The 21,948-nt window shown below is 42.1% G+C and overlaps 1 protein-coding gene across 3 annotated transcripts in view; it reads left to right on the forward strand.

Annotated features, from left to right (window-relative positions):
- Positions 1-21,948, forward strand: part of Fam126a (family with sequence similarity 126 member A) — a 104,987-nt gene that overhangs the window by 68,797 nt on the left and 14,242 nt on the right. Inside the window, exons 11-12 of one of the 3 annotated variants that reach the window (XM_013126019.3) lie at positions 5,452-5,747; positions 6,522-6,659. The exons of 1 other annotated variant lie outside the window; for it this stretch is intronic. In XM_013126019.3, the coding sequence (XP_012981473.1) occupies positions 5,452-5,720 (269 nt within the window). In that variant the 3' untranslated portion in view covers positions 5,721-5,747; positions 6,522-6,659. Of the gene's footprint in view, positions 1-5,451; positions 5,748-6,521; positions 10,983-21,948 lie in introns of those variants that run through there. One more of the 3 variants, XM_005087112.4, reaches the window with a different exon arrangement.

A 21,948-nucleotide genomic window follows, 5' to 3' on the forward strand; every position in this document is an offset into this window, starting at 1 on the left:
TCTACATCTCCAATTAGAAAATCACAATTCTAAGCCAGGCTGGTGACTTTCAGGCGTAGTCTGAGCACCATGAGCTGAGATGGAGTATCATGGCGGCCAGGCCAGCCTGGCCTGCTCAGGCTGCTCCGGACTTTCAGGTGTAGCTCTCTGCTCTTGTTCCATCTTCCATCTTTCCGGGCTCAGGCAGCAGCTGGTTGACTCTGGTCCATGTTTGCTTCTTCTGGAAGCCTTTGATTTCTTCTGAAGATTACTGGCCCAGACTGAGTCTTAACCACAGTTCTTCCTCTTTCTAACATGGGTAATACTTTGTGTCCAGTGTTTTGTGTTAAACAGTGTGACTTCTGTTGGATTAAAATGATAAAAAGTATGCAGGTGGTTGATCCATGTGCCTGTCAGTGGCTGCCTTTACAGTCTGCAATGCCAGTTACCTACTGCCTACACCTCACTTTAGAGCATTTCCACTCGGCTCCCCAGACACTTTCCTTCTACCCCTTGGATGTCCAGTCATCTCTGATTTAGGGCCCTTCACTAGTTCGTTGGGGTTTTGGCTGAAATTTGAATAGCAAGAAGGCACCTATTTGTACCCTTCTTCCAGATTGTTCTGTAGCCAACATCTTTTCATCATTCAGATCTCAAATACTCCTTCCACAGAGAACCCTCCCAAAGTGGCCATCTGAAGTAGCCTTGCCCCTCTTTACCCTGCGTCCTGGCTCCACTATTTTTGTTTGCATTTTTCTGCTATCTAAATTTGCCTTTCTGCATAGCAGGAAGGACTGGCATCTATTATGTTTGCCATTGACTTCTCAGTGCCTAAAATGATGACTTACACATTATAGGTGCTGGATATATTATAGTTACATTCATGGGTGAATGAATGGATGATTTGAAAAGTTTTAGGGTGAGCAATTTGTCCTTTTCTAATTGTTTTATTGATATAGGAAAACTGATGTGTAGGGTGGTTTGTTCATCTATAATTACAGTCATTTGCTAGAGTTTTCATTTTATTCTTTCGTATGTGTATATAGTTTTCATAATTGTACCTTATTTAAAATGCTTGGTGCTTTGGTTTTGTTTAATTAACATTTCAAATGTTTCTCCAAATTCTCCTGGTAACTCTATTGTGGTTATTTTAATGGCTACATAATATATATTCCACACCGAGTTGGTAACTTCTCATTTACTTACCTGTGTCCATATATTGAATGATTTGCTTCTAACTTTTCCTGTTATAAATAATACTTTAAGATACAACTTAGTAAATACATACAGAATGTTCTTCATTGGCTGGAATAAAATATAATCATTGAAAGACAGTACTAAAGAATAAGAATTGCTCAGGCACCCTGCACCTTTTCTGTATACGCGTGCAGAAAGATCTGCACAACTGTGAGTTGCAGATGATGTATATGCCTGTCTTTTGGGACTTAAAGCACTTTTCACAGTTACTGTCAAAGCTGTGTGATAAGATCTTCAGTTGTTTTATGCTTCAACTTACTATTTCACAGAGAAGTTTCAGGAGCCTCATTTCATACCATACCTCAGCTCAAAAGGTAGTTTGAGTACAAAGATGTGTAAGTTCTATTAAGAGCTAAGTTGTTTTTCTTAAAATTGTCACTGTTAGTAAGCAGAACAACCAGAAAAGAACCTAAGATTATTTCACTGGTGCAGATGGAATAGATATTTGGATTAGGAAATTATGTTTGTGAGAAATCAGTTTTAATAATGTCTATAATTCACCTTTCCCCCCCCTCAAAAATCAGAAGAAATGTTTAGGATGAAATCATTTAAGTTGTCTTTGAGAATAAAATTGGAATCGTCTGTTAAAAGTGTCCTGTGGCTAAGCATGGACTGTAGCTCCAGCTGCTCGAGAGGTGGGAGAATCAGAAGTCTGCAGCCAGCCTGGGCTATAGAGCAAGAGTCTGTGTTCAAATGGAGACACCAACAAAGGACGTCGTAGATAACCTTAAATTTTAAATTTCTATAGAGTGGGGGGGGGGGACCTGCAAGCTGTGTGCACATGTCTGTCAGAGGACAGCTTTGCAGAGTTAGCTCTCCCTTCCGCCCTCACATGGGTTCTGGGTTTCAGACTCAGGTTGTCAGGTTTCCATAGCGAGTGCCTCTACCTACTGCATTTTGGAACTCTGAGTACTCTTTAACACTCTTCAGTTCCAAATGTGAAGAGTGTTTGTGTACATATGAGTTATAAAATAAAATAGCCTCAGAATTTTTTTGATTATTTTAATTTTTAATTTACTTGAAGTCAATGTAAATATTTCATTTTTTGGATATAAATTAATCATAATTCCTTTTGCATACATTTTTAAGTTCCATTCATATTCCCTTAAAACATCTTCTATATAATTTTCTTACAGAAAGGAATAATTATCTCTCTTTAGTTACATTTGGCATTTTTGGGGGATAACAATAAAAATGAACTAGCTTATAAAATCTTTGGTGTTATTAACCATTATAATAAACCTACATTTAGAAATTCCTACTTCATTTTTCTCAAACAAAGGACCTTTACTCCTTTTGCCATCTAAAAATTATCTTAAACTGTGACTGGAATAAGTAACATTTTCCAAACTTACATTTTCATATCTTCTCCATTTTCACCTTTATTTATTTAATAATTTTATCTTGTAATAGAGATTCATTCAGTTCATTAAAAATACATTTGGGGGGCTTAAGAGATGGATCAGTGGTTGAGAACACTGGCTACTCTTCCAAAGGACCCACGTTCAATTCCCAGCACTCACAAGGATTCTCACAACCATTTCTAGCTCCAGTTCCAGGGGATTGGAAGCCCTCTTCTGGCCCACACAGCAATTGGCAAAAAAAAAAAAAAAAAAAAAAAAAAAAACCAGTAGTACACATACATACATAATTGCAGACAAAATACATATAGAATAAACTTTTTTTAATTTAAGAAAAAATAACCAAAAAGATTTATTGTCTGCTTCATACAAGGTACTTTCCCAGTGTTAAGTATTTAACAGTGGCCAGACAAAAATCAGTGTCACTGTGGAATATACAGCTAGGGAGACAAGGTAATTGTAACTTGTTAAAAGCAATTTTCTAAAAGAAACAGAATGTAGGGGGTGTTGAGATTTGTGGCGGGCTGACGCGGAAGTCTGCAGTGAAAAGTCTCTGAAGAAGTAAGATGTGCCTTTCAGGTGTCGGGGAAACCCAGGGCCAGTCCCACAGTTGTGGGGAGCCGGGGCTCAGTCCGAGAGTTACACAATGGAAAATGCCAAAGACATTAAGGAAAGGATCGTGTAATAAATGCTTGGCCTATATAGTCTTTCTTTTCTATTTAATTTCCTGAAGAATAATCCTGCCTTTCTTGCTCTGCCCAAAATAACATGCTCTTCTTTTTATGAATTTAATGAGTAATTTAGACAGTCCGGCTGCCTTTAAAGCAACCACATGTATCATTTAACCAGAGTTTGTTGTTACAGGGAAGCTCTCACTCCCCTTTTCAATGCCACTTAATCTCATGGTTTGGCATCTGCTCAGCCCCTGACTGCTGTCCTGGTAGTGACTAATGGTTCAGATGCCACTGCTGCTTTATGAATACTCTTCTCTCTCGCCGTTTCTCAGTTTCCCTGCAGATTTCCACTGATAAATCGCCACTGTTAAACCATTAACTTCCATCAGCATATTTTCACAAGTAAAACCAATTAAAAACAAAAGTAAATGACCTTGAGTTTATTAATTCCTTGTGTATTCTAGAGTGTATTTGCTGTGGCTCTTTGTTCAGCCAAAGTAAATTATTTGCCTTCTTTGAAATGACCAAGAATCTAAACAAATAAATTAAACATTGTTGGGAGATGGCAGAAAACATTCAGTCAAGTTGATTCTAACAAACTGAGTTAGAATTTACTGCTTATGTAAAAGAATGTTTGAAACCAGAAGTCTCATTTCTTAGCCTCTCCCTTTAAACAGTTGCATACTTTCTGAACTTCAGTTTCCTCTTATGCAAATGGGGATTTAATGGCTACTTCAGAGTCTCACTATCATTGTTTTGAGAATGTAATAGAATAATATTTGAGAATGTGCTAAAAAAAAATTGGTGCCACTGAGTGTTCCTTATTCTATTAGAATACCTATGTGTCGCTTTTACATTTTTTATAAAACTTAAATATTACTGAAGTTTTTTATGCCTGGGTAACTGCCTTTTGGACTAAAGGTCCCTGTAGTGTTTCTTTTTGAAGTGGCTTCTACAATGTAAATGGACAAGTCTTGGCTGCTACCCAGTAGTGCCATGGTGATTTTACTCTGTTGTCATAACCTCTGGCATGCACCTCAATAGGAATTGATTTGCCCTTACTTTTGATTACAGCTGTTAGCAGCTGGGAGTAGGCTTGGTTGGCACATTTGCACACAGGAGCACCTGTGGCCACAGTGTGCAAAGCACCGGGTTAGGAGAAACGGTTGTATTGGCTCATGGTCATGGCTGCAGAGCAACAGGAGCTTTGAGGAGATGGGAAGAAGTGTGGCTAGGTGTGGGAGTCAGGCACCTGTGGGAATTCCATTTTCAAACTATAAAGATTTGTATGCTACTTTTTTTAAGCGTGCATACTGTTTGGTTTTGGTTGTGTTGTCTTATGTGGTTGTGAAGTTTAAATTTTACCACTGGTCCAATTTTTTGCATATATATATTATTTTACCATTTATTACAGATATTTGCCTGAGAGCTTTAAACCCTTGGATTTAAGGCACAGAATGAAGTCATATTTATAGATATCCATTAGTTATGAGTTTTGTTCATTTATTTGAATTATAAGGGCTGTTTTCAGAATAAAGCACTAAGAATTAGTTTGTTTTTGCATATCTATTTTCATTTTTCTCCATTATAGTAATATACTGTTACAAGCTGATCTAAATACATGGGCTCACATTAATGTTTACTGATGTGTAAGATACTGAGTGAGAGACAACAACTAGAGCTGTGGGATTACTAATCACGACGCCATGACTAAATAAACATTTCCCTAAATATTACGGTTAAGTCAGGTTTAATGTCATCTAATAAAAAATAAGAGGTGACATGTACAAAGGGGACTTTCTAAGTGTTTTGGTTACCATTGTTGGCAAGAGCCAGAGTTTTTGCCTGTATAATTTGGAGTATCTTTCTAAAGTTTGCATAATTTCACTTGATCACAATATCTTTTTTAAAGGAATTCTTTTTTGTTTATTAAAATGTGTTTCATATTCCATGTGAAATATGTGTGTGGAAAATACAGAACATGAGCTGATGCTCTGCAGACTTTAAAAGAGCCTGAAGCCCTTGTCTCTGATGCTGTTGCAGGATCGTAAACCGTGGAATCACAGTGTCAGTGTCTGACTTATGTCATTCAGTCATCCAGTTTTGTGGGTTTTGTTTTGTTTTGCATTTTCTTTTGTGTTGTCTTCAGCCATCATTTGTCTTATCATCTTCAATTCTAGAGCAACCTGACAGCAGTAATGATGCTACTGAAGTGGGCATCCTTGTCATCCCTGAGATTAGTGTCACAAATGTGTCCGGAGAGAGAACCGGGAATGGGGAAAAAGGCAGAGCACTAGGAGACATTGATGCCCAGCATATGCAGGGCGTGCAGGAAACAGCCACAGACCCTAGAAGTGAGAGCAAAGGCTTGCCTGAGCTCAGGAGGCAGAAATCTGTAAGAAAAATGATGGAGGATGGAATGGCCACTGCTGGCAGAGTGCAGTTTTAGCAGAGCACTTTATAGCTGCACCCCAAGGTATCTTGAGGCAAGGGCACCGGTGCATGCTAAGCAACAGTTGCACAGTCACAGACGATCTGCATGTCATCTAATAAAGTGCATGAATTATGCATTGTAATTTCTCAATGACTTTTAATGCTCTTTGGAATGATCATCCCTATGTGGTCTTTGAGGAATTTGTTAGAGAAACTGAGGCAGAAAATTGCTTCTGACATAATTTTCTGCTTAAGTTTTGAAACTAAAATGATTTTTGCCATCTTTTACATGGAGGGCAATGTGTATAGAATTTTAGCAAGTTTTGAACTTGTGATATTTACAGTGTATATATATATATTTTTTTTTAATTCTTTGAGTATTTGGAATGGAGAATACAACCTCCAAAAAACAAAAACAAAAACCACAACCTCTTTAAATGTTCTCCTGTTTAACTTAAGTTCCTTGGTAGGAGCTGTGGTAGAGAGGTCACCCCCAGTTTATAACACCTGATAGTTTTTCTAATTGCTTCTGCTCTTTGCATGCATAATAGGAGAACTCTTTCTAAAAATATAGTGGGAGTAGCTTACAGCATGCTTTTGAATTAATAATACTCTAAATCACTGCCATTTAATTACAATGAACTGGTTTTCCTTGACATTCATAAAATGTTTCAATTTATCCTTTGATTTTGTTCTATAATCTATTGCTTTAAGAAATTCTGCTAAGGTGTTGATTTGAATGTAATTGACTTGGTATTCTTTTGAAAGTTGCTTAAGATACTTAATGTTAATTAACCTTTGTCGTTTCTTTGTTTAGGAGATACAGAATTCACAGGTCAAGAAGAACTGATGGAGATAACTGAAGTTGACGAGGGATTTTATTCCAGGGCTGCGTCTAGTACCAGCCAGTCGGGTCTATCAAACAGTAGTCACAATTGTAGTAACAAGACAAGTGTAGGGAAGAACCAGAGACGGTCGGGAGTAAGCAAAGCTGGAGCAAAAGAGAGAGAGACTGCAGGGGAGTCTTGCAGAGATCACTTTGCTCGCAAACAAACCCAGAGAGCCCAGAGCGAGAACCTTGAGCTTCTCTCTCTGAAGAGACTGACCTTGACCTCCAGCCAGTCCCTGCCCAAGCCCAGCAGCCAAGGCTTGGCTAAGACTGCGGCCACTGTGTTTAGTAAGTCCTTTGAACAGGTCAGTGGTGTCCCAGTCCCACGCAGCCCCTCTCCTGCCGTCGGCTGTGTTGCTGGGGCAGATGCCCATAGATTTTCTGCTTGTAGTCTCCAAGAAGAAAAGCTCACTTACGTATCAGAAAGGACCGAGCTTGCAATGAAGTATCAAGCAGGTCCTCAAGGAACCCCCAGTATTAGCATCACTTTGTCCGCAGATTAACTTGTAACGTATTTTTCTCCTGTAAGCAGTGGAGCTGGGAAGATGGCTTTGCTCCTTTATGAGAGTACGGAGTCCTCATGCCTGGTCCTGGCAGGAGCCTGTGTCTCGAGGTCCGAAGGCTCCTTTGACTATGAAGGGAACAATGTCTAGTTTGCAGTTAGCTAAGACGTGGTCTTGTTATCTCCTGGGTGCCCTTTTCCCTTGGTTTGAGTTCCTTATTATTTTCTTCCTCTTTCCTGTTAGTTGTTATTGTTGCTTTAAGACTGTCAGTGTCACAATAAATTTTTGCAGTTGTCTGAGTTGGTTACATCCTCGGTGAGGTTGTTTTTAATACCTCGTGTTTTAGTGTCTGCGTGTTTGCCCTGAGAAGTCAGAGAGTCTCTGTGTGAGAGGACCCGGCTGTGGAGCCTGGACAGAGGAGAGGCCATGAAGCCACGACAACAAACAGGCGTGAGAGAAAACAAAAGCAATGAGAGCATTGAGGATGCCAAGTGCCAGTAAAAGCTCTGTGACCACATCATCCTTAAGATGAGGACAGTTGGCTCACACGCTGCGAGTTGCCTGGCAGGACACTTGCAAAGGGAAGGTGGGAGGATTTCTGTTGGTGTCCTTGGAACATTAAACAGCAATACTGAGATTGCTGGTAGATAAAATGTTTTCAAGTGTTTGATCTGGATTCCACGGGTGAAAGTCCCTTTGGGTTTCTAAAGTGTAACCAGCCATGAAGCTGATTGACTCTGCTGCTCGACTTTGGAAATCCTAGTTAGTTTGTATTCAGAGTTCAGAGCTCGAGTCACAGAAGACTTCCTGGAAACCACTGTAAATCTTACAACACAACTCCCAGGATACCAGTGTCAAGCATTTAATAGTGAATTGTCTGCAAATGAAGGAAATAGATAATTTTTCATCTACAAAAATGTGATAAAAAGAAAATGAAGATAGTGAATATGGACAAAGAAAATTTGTGCGTTAATTTAGGATTGCTTGTGTTTGTCTTCTTAAATTTAGCATAAGAAAAGAAGAATGTACTTCTTGTTTGTGAGCTTCCAATGTTCTTGTCATGATGTAAAAAGAATAATTCAGTTGCACACTCACCCCTACCAGTCAAGTACTTAGACTAAGAAAGGCTAAGCAAATGTGTCTGTAGCTCTTGAGAGCTCTGTGACTCTGGACAGACTCAAAGGCTCAGTGCCTGTCCTGTCTGCTTGGTTTGCCAGTCTAGGAAGCCGGTGTGCTTGAGTAGTGATTTGTGGTGGCAGGAAGCAAGGTTGATGGGGAAGACCTAGGAAACTGACCACTTCTTGGTTCCACTGACTCTTAATACACCAAGGTCTCCTTATTCGTGGTCCCTAGCTGTGGTCACAAGAATATGCTTGTTTCTCTTTTGAACCTGCACATGTTGTAGAGTGCAACGCATTTACGATTGAGATAGATAAAGTTTTAAATGCTTACCTACCAGTTTAAGCCTAGTTATCTAAGACCTGAGGGTTGTTTTTGTTTTTGTTTTTTTGCATACATGAGTTTAACATTTTAGTTTCAGTAACAGAATGAACTGTTGGCTTAAATTGTTCTCAAAAGTTATAAGGTAACTAGACTGTAAAATTGATATTGGAATGATTTAATAGTAGTCTTATGTACAGTTGAAAATGTTTGTAAAATGTCACTGTGAATTCCTGTTGTATTTTTGTAATTCTTTAACGAAGAATTTTTCTTACACAGTTACTAACAGTATTGATAATATTAAGAAGAAATTGAAAAGATTGTCATTAGGCAAGTTGAGGTGCTTGTTTATGCATAGAATAAGTTTAAAGAAACATTATCTGGCATAATGAAAGATCAGGATAATGTTCAGCTATATAATGAAACCTCATTTTGATATTGTTCAAGACTTTTGCTACCATTGGTGTTACCTGGTATCTTAATAAAGCTTCACAATTTTAGGGGGCAGACCTAGTAAATCAAAACTGGTATTTTAACAAGGTCCCCAGGGACACTTGTGTGCATTCGTCTTTGTGAAGACAGTTTCAGAGTGCTAATTACTTATTTAATACGCAGGAGTCTCAGTGATCTCACGGTCCTCAAGCACAGATATTAGATACTAGGTTGTCATAATTGTCACTGCTTTTGACAGCTAATTCACTTTTTAATAACATGACTTGTTACACCTCATTTTAAGTTCCTAGTCCCCACTTATTTCTGTAATAAAAATGTAGTATCTTCTGCTTCTCTTGCTGACTGTGAATGAAACCAGAGCCTTGGATGCTGCAGGCTTTAAGTGGAAAAGACCCTGACTTTGTTCTTGACCTCTTACATGATGCACAAAATATTTACATGTGTTCATTCTCTTTTACGAAATCTGCAACAGCTTACACCATGGAGTGAATCTGAATTTTTGCTCCAGATGATTTACACCGATTTATTCTCTAGACTATGGAGTTATATTAACAATAAATTCTTTTATACTGCTTTTGATACTATTTCAAGTAAGGATTGTGTACATTGAAGGCTTTTCATAACAGTTGTAAAAGTCGGATGATATTAACTATGGCAACAATTGTTATACTCAAAACTCTTTCCCTACTCATCTTTCAAATGTGAAAAGTTGGGTGGCTTTGTGGGTCACTTTCCTATAAAGATGTTAAGTGTAGACATTTTGTAGATCTGGAGTAACGGCTTTTACCAAGAAGATTCCACACAAAACTGGGCCGGGCACCCCATAGTTCAGATCTAGGATGGGTTCTTGAATTAACCTGACCCTTGCATTCTTAAAGCCATGCTGCCTGGGCACTCCTATGAAGCTGTGCCCAGCACTAGCCTCTGAACCCAAGAGAGAAGAAAAGTAGACTTTCCCAAGGGTTCTGCTTCCCACCCAGGAGCCTCCCTTCCTCTCCTGGGAGCCTCCAGGGAGCACCCTGGGGTCACTGGGATGCTGCCTGAACTATCCATCTCCGTAGTACCAAAGAGCAGGGAACATTTCAATGTCCTTTCAATTGTAAAGCAACCACTCTGCAAATAATACTTAGATGTAAGGGAGACTTATCTTTAAATCAAAAAGGATGCAAAAGATCCCAGTTTACAGGGATTTTTGCCCATTTTGGGAAGTCTTAACTAAAATGTTGAATGGTAAATTATGGAGGAAAGTGTTTACTCTGAAACCTGATTTTAGGCAAAGAGTTGAAGTAAGGCAGCTTAATGTTTAGATATATAGGCACATTAAGCATCCATACAGGAAAGCACAGTAAGGAAGCATATGATAAATATTATAACAGAAAAATATTTAGAAAACACAATGTTGAGTACTAAGGCATTGTAGATAGAAACTAACGTACAGTGTTGTCTTCCCAGTTAGTCCCTTAGTGAACACAAGTTCATACTTGCAGGCTTGCTGCTGAGTGCTGACACTGTGGGCACTGACATGTGTGCTTAACACTGCTCAAGGCTTACCAGAGTGTGCAGGGTGCTCGTCTCTGCACGCTGCCGCTTGCACACATCCAGAAAGACTTAAGCGTGAACAATTTGAAGATGGTTTTGTGTTTTACAGTAGAGTGCTAGTGGACATGGGTCTCAATTGTGTTTTTTTTCTCCTCTCCCCCATACTGTCTGTTGTTGGAGCTGACTGTGCAGCCCTGACCTTCCCTTCTGATCGTGTGGTTGTGCTAAATTCTTCTCACAGACACGCTTGCTTGTCATTGTATTCCTAGAGTTTACATTCCTAAGAATAAACATGGCTTTGGATATTTTTATGTGCTCTCTATGTTTTTAGGGTATGAAATAAACTGGAGTTGAGTTTTTGGAAGTTTCGTACATTTGTATAAACATTCTCCACATGCAGCACTTTATACATCGTGTTTCCTCTTGTTTTGTTGAAATAAAAACTAAAAACTGATTTTCCAGATCATGTTATTCTTTAAAAAGTGCTATAAGAGTTTGTGAACTTGACAGTGGGGGAGACAAACCTAAGTTGGGCGAGCCGAGCCCCTGGGAGCTGCTGGGGTTAGCGGGCCGATGGCTCTCACTCCTGGCTTTTTGTCTCAGGATGAGGAAGTGGGGTCCTCATTAGCATCCATCCAAAGATGAGCTCCGGGCCCTTGAGGCGGTGGCTGATTTGTTATGCCAGAAGGAAGCGCGTGGATAGGATTGCCTTTAACTTTAGTGAGTTGGTCTCTGAGTGCAGACAGTTGCCTCTAGGCCTGAGCACATGCCTTCAGGTGTGGTGGGCAGAGCACAGGTGGGTTGCTGCTGGCTTCTGGATGGTAGGACACATCACAGTATTTTCATTTCTTGGCTGCAGGAGATCACAGTGCCATTCCCGATCTGCATTGTGAATACTGAAACAAACCCCATTAAAAAGGAACCATTCCAATGGACAGATGATTGTATATGTGAGTCATTCCAGCTGACCTAAGGAAAAGTGGGTCAGGAAATACTTCCTTAGCTACTCTTAGAAGCCGGCTTGTGGAACCAGCGCCTGACAGTTTAAAGACTTGTAACTGTACCTTGTGAAATGTGTACTCTCCTAGTGACTCTAGAGCCCCTGACATGTAGCTGGCTCCCCTAGTAGAGTCCGACTTCGTTAATATCTGCATACCTATTTTATAATCACTAATAAGGCCTTTTGGATTATTACTGTAGTTGTAATAGCCGATTCGTCACTTAAGTACTCAAAGCAGTCGTGAAAAGTGAGCAGTACCCCATTTTACAAAAGAGGAAACTGAAGCATTCTGGGAACAGGTGCCTTGCCCCGAGGTCACCAAGTGCTAGGTGGCCACGCCCAACCTTGAACACAAGCTTCAAGGCCTTACAGCTTTGTTATTGCTTAATAAAAGGATCCTAAGTCCTATCAAATGGACATGTATTTAAAATTATTTACTCCATCTTAAAGTAAAATGAAATTTTCATGAAACTAAGTGATGCTATATTTTGTACAATATAAGATAATTGTGTTTCATTGGAAATCAGAGTGTTAGTTATTGCTGTATTAGAAATAGGCTAATTCAAATTAAATGCTTCCTTAGCTTTTCAGAGTGATAAGTTTGGAGCTGGTATTTGTATTTATCTGGAGAAATCATTAGTGCCTGAGACAATTGGGAATGTAAAAAACTGCTGCAAATGAACCAGTGAGCAACTCAGCAGAATCTGACGTAGCAATCCTACCCTTTGACATAGTAATCTACCTTATGTCTGCATTAAATGTGACACAAATGTGTAAACGCAAGATACTTATTGAAGCATTGTTTGTAATAGGAAAAAAGCTAAATGTCATTTAGTACATGGAGTGGAATATGATGTAGCCATTAAAAAAGTGTATCTTGGGGCATGGTGAAAAAAATGTGAATCTGTATATGGTGTGTACAGCAGGAGCCCGTTTCATTATATGTATGTTGAATAGTTAATGTTTGTGTATATTTTATGTATATTATATGTAGTACACATACAGTATGCATGAAAGAGCATTACGTGGTTTAAACACAGGCTCGGGGCTCAAGAAATGGATCAGCAGTTAGAAGGTTAAGAAGAGTGCTTGCTGGTCTTCTGGAGGACCCAAGTTCAGTTCCCATTGCTGGTCTTCTGGAGGACCCAAGTTCAGTTCCCATTGCTGGTCTTCTGGAGGACCCAAGTTCAGTTCCTATTGCTGGTCTTCTGGAGGACCCAAGTTCAATTCCCAGCACCCATATCCAGTGGCTCGACTAACTCCAATTCCAAGGGATCCAGTGCCCCCTTATGGTCTCTATGGACACCCAAACACAAACAGCACATACTCATACAGATGACCACACACACCATGCACCACACACATATAAGTAAGTTCTTAACTAACAACAACCTACGTCGTGAAAAACTGATACTCTAAAATTGGAGATTCTTGGGGGTTGTGCTAGTTTCCAAGAATCATAATCACTCTGTGTGAAACTTGGAAATCTGTATTTCTAGTAAGTTCTTCAACTTAACACAAGGTTTGTCCCAGTAACTACCAGCAGTGGATTAGGTATTTGGTGGTGGTTTCTCAAAGAGATCTGGTATTTTCAGTGGGTCTTCCCAAAGATTGGTTGTCAGTGACATCACTGACAGAGACCTATAGTGAAAGACAAACTGTTCTGACATTGAAACAAAACAAAACAAAACCAAAAACTACTTCCTGTAGAGAGTACATGCCCATCAAGTCAACAGTCTCTTTTAAATCATCTTTGCTGTCAACAAAACAAAACTAAACAGAGCTTACTTTGCGAAGGTTGGCATCTCTGGGTGCATCTGCAGCATGGAGTAAGGTACTTGCAGAACTTGTGCAAATAAGCATCTCTATCGTGAGGGAGGGGTTGGGTTTGGAATAGCCAACATTTAGGATTCATGGTGGCAATGGGGGGGGGCAGAAAGAGCCTTGCCGAGTCAGCCACTGAGAAGCATCTGCTAGGATTTGCACGTTATTGTTTCCAGTCTGTTTAGAGCAAAGAAAGAAATGGAGACACTTCATGCTTATTTCACTCACTCACATTCTGCTCTTTCCTGGACATGGATTTCCTGGAACCAGTAACTAAGCGGGGTTGAAAGGGGCAGGCCATCCTCTGTAGGCCATTCTGACACTGCCCTTTGTAGCTGCAGTTCACGGGCTTGAATTCTTGTTGTTTTACAAGGGTGGTAAGTCAGTGTGTAGGCAGTGTGTGTCCATGTGCCTTTACTGACTTCTCAGGGTTACCCTGAAGCTCTATCTTCACAGTTTGTTCTGAAGCATCTTGACCCTGACAGCCCTTGGGCCTAACTGGTTACTCTAGTAGGGTCACTACATTGTGCTGTGCTTGTGTTTTCCCTAGTGAGACTTCAGTACATACTGCACCATTATAGTAAAGATGCGCTTTACTAGGTGGACTCTAGTCCAGGGAGGCAGCAGAAACACATTGCTTCTTGTGCACTCAAGGGAAGTCGGAAAACCAATTCCCTCCCATTTGTCTGCATGGAGAAGACTGTAAAATGTGACTACTGTGATTCTTATGCGTGTTTCTGCGTAAGTATGCTGCAAAATGTGTTTCTTTTTCCTCAGAGCTGTAACGGAATGGGATGATTTTTCTACACTAGTGTTTCCTATTAACCCTTTTGTTGCTGCTTTCTACCATATCGTTCTCTCCTGTGTATCTGGTGCTCTTGAGTGATAATGGAATGACAAAATAGGAAGATCAGACTTCCATATTACACCTTCTTCTTCCCTTGCTAGCTATGGCTGTGGCTGTGGCTGTGGCTGCCCACTGCTGTGCAATGCCCTGGCCATCCGAGCACTCATCAGAACGCTCTTGCTAGCTGTGGCTGTGGCTGTGGCTGTTGCTGCCCACTGCTGTGCAATGCCCTGGCCATCCGAGCTCTCATCTGAACTCTCTTGCTTACTGTTAACCAGCACCTTTCTACTCCTGCCCCTCCCATGGTGCCACACAACTGTTGATCACAGTTTTCTCCCTCCTTTCATTTAAAAAGAACCCCCTACCACATATGCACCACTCTCTCTCCTGTTGTAATCCCACACTAGTTCAGAATCCTGTGTCGATAATTTCTTCTTTCCCCAAGCCTTTATGTGCATCAATCAAGTTGACATTCATAAGACCTTTGAAAGGAGAAAAACAGCCAGAAAGAAAGCCATGAGCTGCACCTGCAATGGGGAATGATGCACTTTGAGTTCACCAAAGAGGAAAAACCGTACAGCAATACTGCACAACGCACTGGGATAGAATGAAGCTATGGTGTTAAATCCCCTTCAGAAGTGGAGCCAGACCAGGAATGCAAGCCATCCTGAGGTGCAGATCTGCACCCTCTACACCCATCCACATGCTTGGGGACATGGAAGGAACAAGACTAGAGGTTGTGTGATAGAAATTTGGGAGCTAGAGGTATGATTGGACTTCTTATAATGGGCTCATAAGAATAATTGTTTGCCATAAATGCACAGGCCCCATTGTGAAGGAGGCCCTTAACAAGCCCACAATCAAGACAAGGGTGGGTGGGGTGTCCGTAGTGCTCTTGGTATCCCTGTCCAGTCAGCAGACAACCGCGAGGGAAGAGCACTGGCTACCCTGGATCAAGGCTGTGCACAAACGTCAGCAACATGGAAGGCGTTCACCAATAGCACCCTCTCAGAGAGGCAGCTCTGTCTTCCCTGAGAACATCATCACTCTGAGACTGGACTTAGGTTTGCTTTCCCCAAGTACTGGGGCTTCTGTGTGCAATACTAGATATCCTGTTTACCACCTTGGTTTTCTCCTAAGGTTCCTGAAGAACCTCACCTCGAAATACCCAGAGAGAGCCGGAGTTGCATTTCTAGTAACAGCACAACAGACAATTATACTTCTCGTTGCTGTGACGCGGCACACGCGAGGAGAGAAGGTTCGTGTCGGCTCCAGCGTGAAGGTAGAGGCCGTCCATCAGGGAAGAGTTGCTGTGCATCACAAGTGAGAAGTCACGTGGCATCTGCAGCCAAGGAGGAGAAAGAGGGATGCTGGTGCCCCCCTCAACTTCTCTCTCTTATTCGGTCTGACACCCCAGCCAACAGAATGGTGCCACACATGCAGGGTGGGCCTTCCCCACCCGCTACTTCTTTATAGAAACACCTTCACAGACACACAGAAGTGTGTTTCCATGGTGACTCTTATTCCTGTCAAGTTGACAGTGGCAATCAGAGTAATTAACATCAAATGCCCCATTAGATAATAAGAACTTAGGGAAAGACTTTTCTACATTTATTTATTAACTTCCTGCGCGCGTGCACACCTGCACACCCGTGAGTGTCATGAGCTTTTGTGGAGGACAGATGACCGTGTTCAGGAGCCGGAGGAGCTGGTTCTCTTCCACCCTGTGAGTCCTGAGGATCAAGTGCCACTTGGACTCGGCAGCTGGTGTCTCCTGCACTCACGGCTCACTGGCCCAACAGCTTCCAAAACCAGCCTGTTTCCTGGGAAGGCTGGCCGATTCTAGAAGAAACACTGAAGACGTGAGACTACTTTCTGCTCATCTTACTGCTTCAGGGAACTAAAATCTGGATGGCAGTGACTCCCAAGTCATGAGAGAGGGCTGAAAAAATGCTTATGCCTTGGGTTAGAGCCTTAAACTCTCTACCATAGGAATAAAAGTGAAGTCCAAGTACGGCTCCTCCACAGACAACTGGGCAGAGAACTCAGCACTCGAGAGGTTGGAGCAGGAGGATGGGGAGCTCAGAATCATCCATGTTTGCATAGCAGGACGGTCTCAACCCTCTCCCCAGATCATCTCAATTCCTGAAACCACGTTCGAATACTCCTTTAGCTGCCCGATAGTGAACATGTGCCCCAGAGGGACAAGCAGCCTGTCATCTTGAACTTAACAGCTTCACAGTTTCTCAAAATCAATGTGCGGACATCCTGAGGTTTCAGAGCAATACAACACTTAGGAAAACAAACAACCCTGGATAAAACTGCTTGAAGCCTCAGTCTGAAGCTACTGAGGAACTTGAAGTTGGGCTTTGGCTCTGGTCTGGGAACTTAGTGCTTTTTTTTTTTTTTTTTTTTTTTGGTTTTGGTTTTTACGAGACAGGGTTTCTCTGTATTGTTTTGGAGGCTATTGGTCCAGCCTGGCCTCGAACTCACAGAGATCCGCCTGCCTCTGCCTCCCGAGTGCTGGGATTAAAGGCGTGGGCCACCTCCACCCGGCGGGACTTAGCTTTCTAAAACGTTCTGCCTTCCCTACTCTGCTTACGCTCAGAGTTTATGTTGACTGCCTTCTTTGGGGAGTGCGAAGCGTGATATGTGCACCAGCCATAACACAGACTTTGGAGAGTAAGCGTCTAATGAGCACTCAGAACTCGACACAATTCAGTGCTGGCTGAGTCAAGCACAAGGTGTTGTCCCCTAGGGAAAGAAAGCTCAGGCCTTTCCCCCAGATCTCTCCCTACACATTTTTCTTCAGCAAAGACTTTGCTTCTCATTGTTTTGCTGTAATAAATCGTAGCTGAGCCCTGGGAATCCTTTTGTGAGTCACTGACTGCAGGGGTGAGATGTGGGGTTTCCCCGTGCAGAAGATAGTCCGAGAAAGGGACTGTATTCCACAGCTATTTCTTTCATTTTTGACACAAATTAGGGCAAAGGACTCCTGAAAAGAGTTACTGCTAATCATCAGAAGCAAACATACAATGGCAACAACACACAGAGCTAGAAACAAACAAAAGGCCACCAAACCAGCCAGAGCTTGAGAGCAATGGTTCCAGCCAGGGGAAGACTCAGAGAAACAAGCCTGGCCCTGATGGCTGACCCTTGAGGGGCTGTGTATTCATCAACTTCTCAGAGCAGAAAGACTAATGAGAGAGGAGAGAGATACAGAGGCTGAAAGTCAGAGGCAAGGCTTTGGTTTTGGTCTTTTCATTGTTTGTGATATTGAGCAGGCAAAAAGGAAAAGAGCATGTATTTAAGAGGACGATGCACACGCCTTTAATCCCAGCACTCGGGAGGCAGAGGCAGGCAGATCTCTGTGAGTTCGAGGTCAGCCTGGTCTACAGAGCGAGTTCCAGGACAGCCTCCAAAGCTGCAGAGAAGTCCTGTCTCGAAAACCCAGAAATCAATCAATCAATCAATGAGGAGGATGCAAGTGTACATCTCAGAAGCCCACTCATGATCGGATTGGGGTGAGGCGTGGTGATAAGGCGAAGATTAAGCATGTGTATAGCCGTGGGTTCGATGTCCAGCACCAAAAGAACACAATGAAACAACAAGACACCAAAGAGCTTTTCCCTAGAAACAGGTGGGTCAGAGTAAATTAAGCCTTATAAAGTAGCGACCTGAATCAAGTCAACTGAATTATTGATAGATTAATGTGATCTGCACATCCCCACTCTGTCTTCCCTCTAGGAAATACCATGATCAGGTATAAAATGTGTCACATACAATTCTAGAATGATGTGAGAATTACAAATTCTGAGAGTCACTGAGGGGAAAATGGAATTGAAACAGATTCACAAAACCAGGCATGGTTATGCATGCCTGTAATCCCAGGATTTGGCAAGTTGAGGCAGGAGAATCAAGAGTTCTAGACCAGCCTGGGCTGCATGCCAAGCTCCAGGTCATGCTGGGTTTTACATCCAGACCCTGTCGCAAAACAACCAAAAAGCAGCTGATTCACAGATGACCTGGCTATTTGTGTTCTAAGATTTGAGTGAGATCACATGGAGAATTTCAGGAGAATATGATTATTTGTTTTATTTTCCGAATATGTTCTTAGGGGCAAGAGAGATGTCTCAGTGGTTAAGAGTACTTGTTGCTCTTGCAGAGGACTAGAGTTCCGTTCCCAGCACCTGCATTAGGAGGCTAACAGACACCTGCAACTCCTGCTGGGGAGTGGGGGACCAACGCCTTCTTCTGGCCTCTGTGGAGACCTACAGCCACATGCCTGCACGTGCAACCCCCCACACACACACATACACACCTACACACCTTAAGGAACTAAGCCATTTGGAGCCAGGCACACTGGGACACAGCTGTGTTCCCAGCACTCAGGAGACTAGAAAACTGAGGCTGGCCTGGGCTACATAGTGAGTTTCATGTCAGCCTGGATTGTATGTTGAGATCCCGTCACAAAATCAAAATCAAAGCCACAATGGAAGCCAGTGCGACGGTTCCTCAAAAAGCTAAAATGGCCACGTGAGCCAGCTCTACCATTCCTGGGCATGTTTCCATACCCCTGCTTCAGAGACCCCTGCATATACATGTTCACTGCAGCTCCGTTCACAATCTAGGAACTGGAACCATCCTCGTCGTCCATAAACTGAAAGTGAAATATGTACTCTGAATTCTTTTCAGTAAACAAGAATAAAATTATGAAACATGAAGGAAAATAGAAGGATCTGGAAAACACTTATACATGAATGTAGAAGCCAGCTCCAGAAAGACAAATGCTGCATGATCTTCATAGAGTACTGTTCTTTTTTTTTTAAGATTTATTTATTTATTTGTTTATTATGTATACAGCATTCTGCCTACATGTATGCCTGCAGGCCAGAAGAAGGCACCAGGTCTCATTATAGATGGTTGTGAGCCACCATATGGTTGCTGGGAATTGAACTCAGGACCTTTGGAAAAGCAGTCAGTGCTCTTAACCTCTAAGCCATCTCTCCAGCCCCTAGAGTACTGTTCTTAACACTGGATAAAGAGCAGAAGACAGAAAGGGGCCATGAGAGTGGGGGAGGGGTGTAGTAGAACATATAAGATTTGAGACGGAGGGTAGAATACTTTGGGCAGAAGGGTCTAAGTGGGGGAGGGGCTGGAGGATGAGGAGGAGGGACAGGTAATTGGGACTAATAATAGGCGGAGTGGTGGTGGCCCAGACCTTTAACTCCAGAACTCTGTCCTCTCTTCTCCATGCCGTTGTTGCTATACATGCTATGCTCTTTCTGCTCTACAAAGTCAAGAAGACGCTGTCGTATCATTAGCTTATGTAACTGCATATGTGTTACTGATAAAAATAATGTCTATAAAGTATGTGTTCATATTTAGTGCTGCTTATATTTAGCTCTCTTGACATTCTGTGCTTTTTTGCTTGTTCTCGTGAGTTTGAGTTTCTGTCTCTGTCACCCCCTGTTATTGCCATCATACTGCATTGCTCAATGTCACAGGCTCAGAAACATGTACATATGTACATGTATAAAGTTGTATACACATGCCTCGGTAAGCCAGCTAAAGTAACAAAGAGGAGTTCTGTGTCTGCTCGGGAATATAGTACTAATTTTACCCACACTTCCTGTGCTTTCAGATACATTCAAATTAATCTGAGTTTACTTTGTTTTAGCCTGATGAACTTTATTTACTCTCTCTCTCTCTCTCTCTCTCTCTCTCTCTCTCTTTCTCTCTGTCTAGCGAGAATCCCATATAACAATACAACATATCTTGATCTTACTCACCCTCTAGTCCTTGAACTCCTTCAAGATCCACCATCCTCACTACACCTCCTGCCCCAGTAGTAAGAGCAGTTTGTTTTGTTTTTTGGTTTTTTTGAGACAGGGTTTTTCTGTGTTGTTTTGGAGCCTGTCCTGGAACTCGCTCTGTAGACCAGGCTGGTCTCGAACTCACAGAGATCTATCTGCCTGCCTCCGGCTCCCGAGTGCTGGGATTAAAGGCGTGCGCCACCAACGCCCGCTGTTGTTTTTTAAGAAAAGGTTTATTTTATTTTAAATTATGTGTTTCTTAGTTAGGGTTTCTATTGCTGTGAAGAGACCCATGACTCTTCTATAAACTTCTGTAAAGGAAAGCATTTAATTGGGGCTGGCTTACAGGTTCAGAGGTTTGGTTCATTATCATTATGGTGGGTAGCATAGGGGTATACAGGGAGATATGGTGCTGAGGAGGTAGCCAAGAGTTCTACATCCAGATCAGCGGGCAGTAGGAAGAGAGACACAGCCTGAATTGGACATTTGAAACCAAAGAGCACACCCCAGTGACATACTTCCTCCAAGAAGGCCACACCCCCAGTCCTTTCAAATAATGCCACTCCCTTTAAGCCTACAGGGGTCATTTCATTCAAACTACCACAATGTGTGTGCAGGTGTGTTTGTGTATGCGTGGCCTGTGGGGGCCAGAAGTGTTGGATTCCCTGGAGCTGGAATTATAAGCAGTTTCAAGCTATCCGGTGTGGGTCCTGGGAACCAAACTCAGGGCCTCAGCAAAAGCAGCCTGTGTTCTTAACTGCTGAGCCATCTCTGAGTCGCAATCAGAGGAGCAGTTTTTAACTCTCACTTCGCTTGGCTTTCCTTGGTGAGCTATCTAGTCACTGGTTTGGCTGCTGCTCTTAATGGAGCCATTGTTGTCTAGAGCTTGCTTATGCTTGCACTCTCTGACACTATGTTTTTAAGCAAAGGCAGTTACTCAGAGCGGGTGAAAGTGCGACTCTGTTCTTTCTGACTCTTGTAGATGCTTAGCACAGCTCACAGAGTATCTAGATCAGTGGTCCTCAACCTTCCCAACTCTGCAACCCTTTAATATAGTTCCTTGTGTTGTGGTGAACCCCAGCTAGAAAATCATTGCTACTTCATAGCTGTAATTTTGCTGCTGTTATGAGTCGTACTGTACATATCTGATGTGTGACCCTGTGGATCTTGATCCACATGTTGAGAACCACTGAACGAAATGGTATGTTTAGTATTTTTCACTAGTCAGGCTTGTCTTCTGGGGAGGGGTCCTCAGAGTCCCTCATGCTGTCACCCCAGAAGAAGCATTGTTTGTTTGAGTTTAGAAGAAAACCTGCCATCATCTCTTGGGTTTCAAAGTGGCTGGTGGCCTCCTATGAGACCAATGGATATAGTTTTGTGACACTATCACTGGCCAGTCCTCAAATGCTGACCATCTGAACACCCTTTGGGGAAAGAACAAACAAAACAAAAACAATGGAGATATGACTGTTCTGCTGAGATGGGGCTATGTGTCCAGAAACATTTAGTTAGGGTAGACTTAAGGGTACAGTGCTGGAACCAGAAGCATTACGAAAATGTGGACTTGAAGGTAGACATGAGAACAGTAGTATGTGGGCTCTTGGATGTTTTTTTTTTTTTTTGGTTTTTCGAGACAGGGTTTCTCTGTGGCTTTGGAGGCTGTCCTGGAACTCGCTTGGTAGTCCAGGCTGGTCTCGAACTCACAGAGATCCTCCTGCCTCTGCCTCCCGAATGCTGGGATTAAAGGCGTGCGCCACCAACGCCCGGCCAGCATATGAACTTAAATAGGGAGGTTTAACTCCTTTTAAGGGTAATACTTTTCACATCACATGTTAACATTCCTAACCTTGCAGTTACAAATGTAACCCTTTGGTAATTAATTTTCAGTACTTGTCTTTTCAAATCTTTCATATAAAAAGAAAGCTTACTGTTT

The sequence above is a fragment of the Mesocricetus auratus genome, unplaced genomic scaffold (assembly GCF_017639785.1).
Source record: "Mesocricetus auratus isolate SY011 unplaced genomic scaffold, BCM_Maur_2.0 Super-Scaffold_100676, whole genome shotgun sequence".
Classification (NCBI taxonomy): domain Eukaryota; kingdom Metazoa; phylum Chordata; class Mammalia; order Rodentia; family Cricetidae; genus Mesocricetus; species Mesocricetus auratus.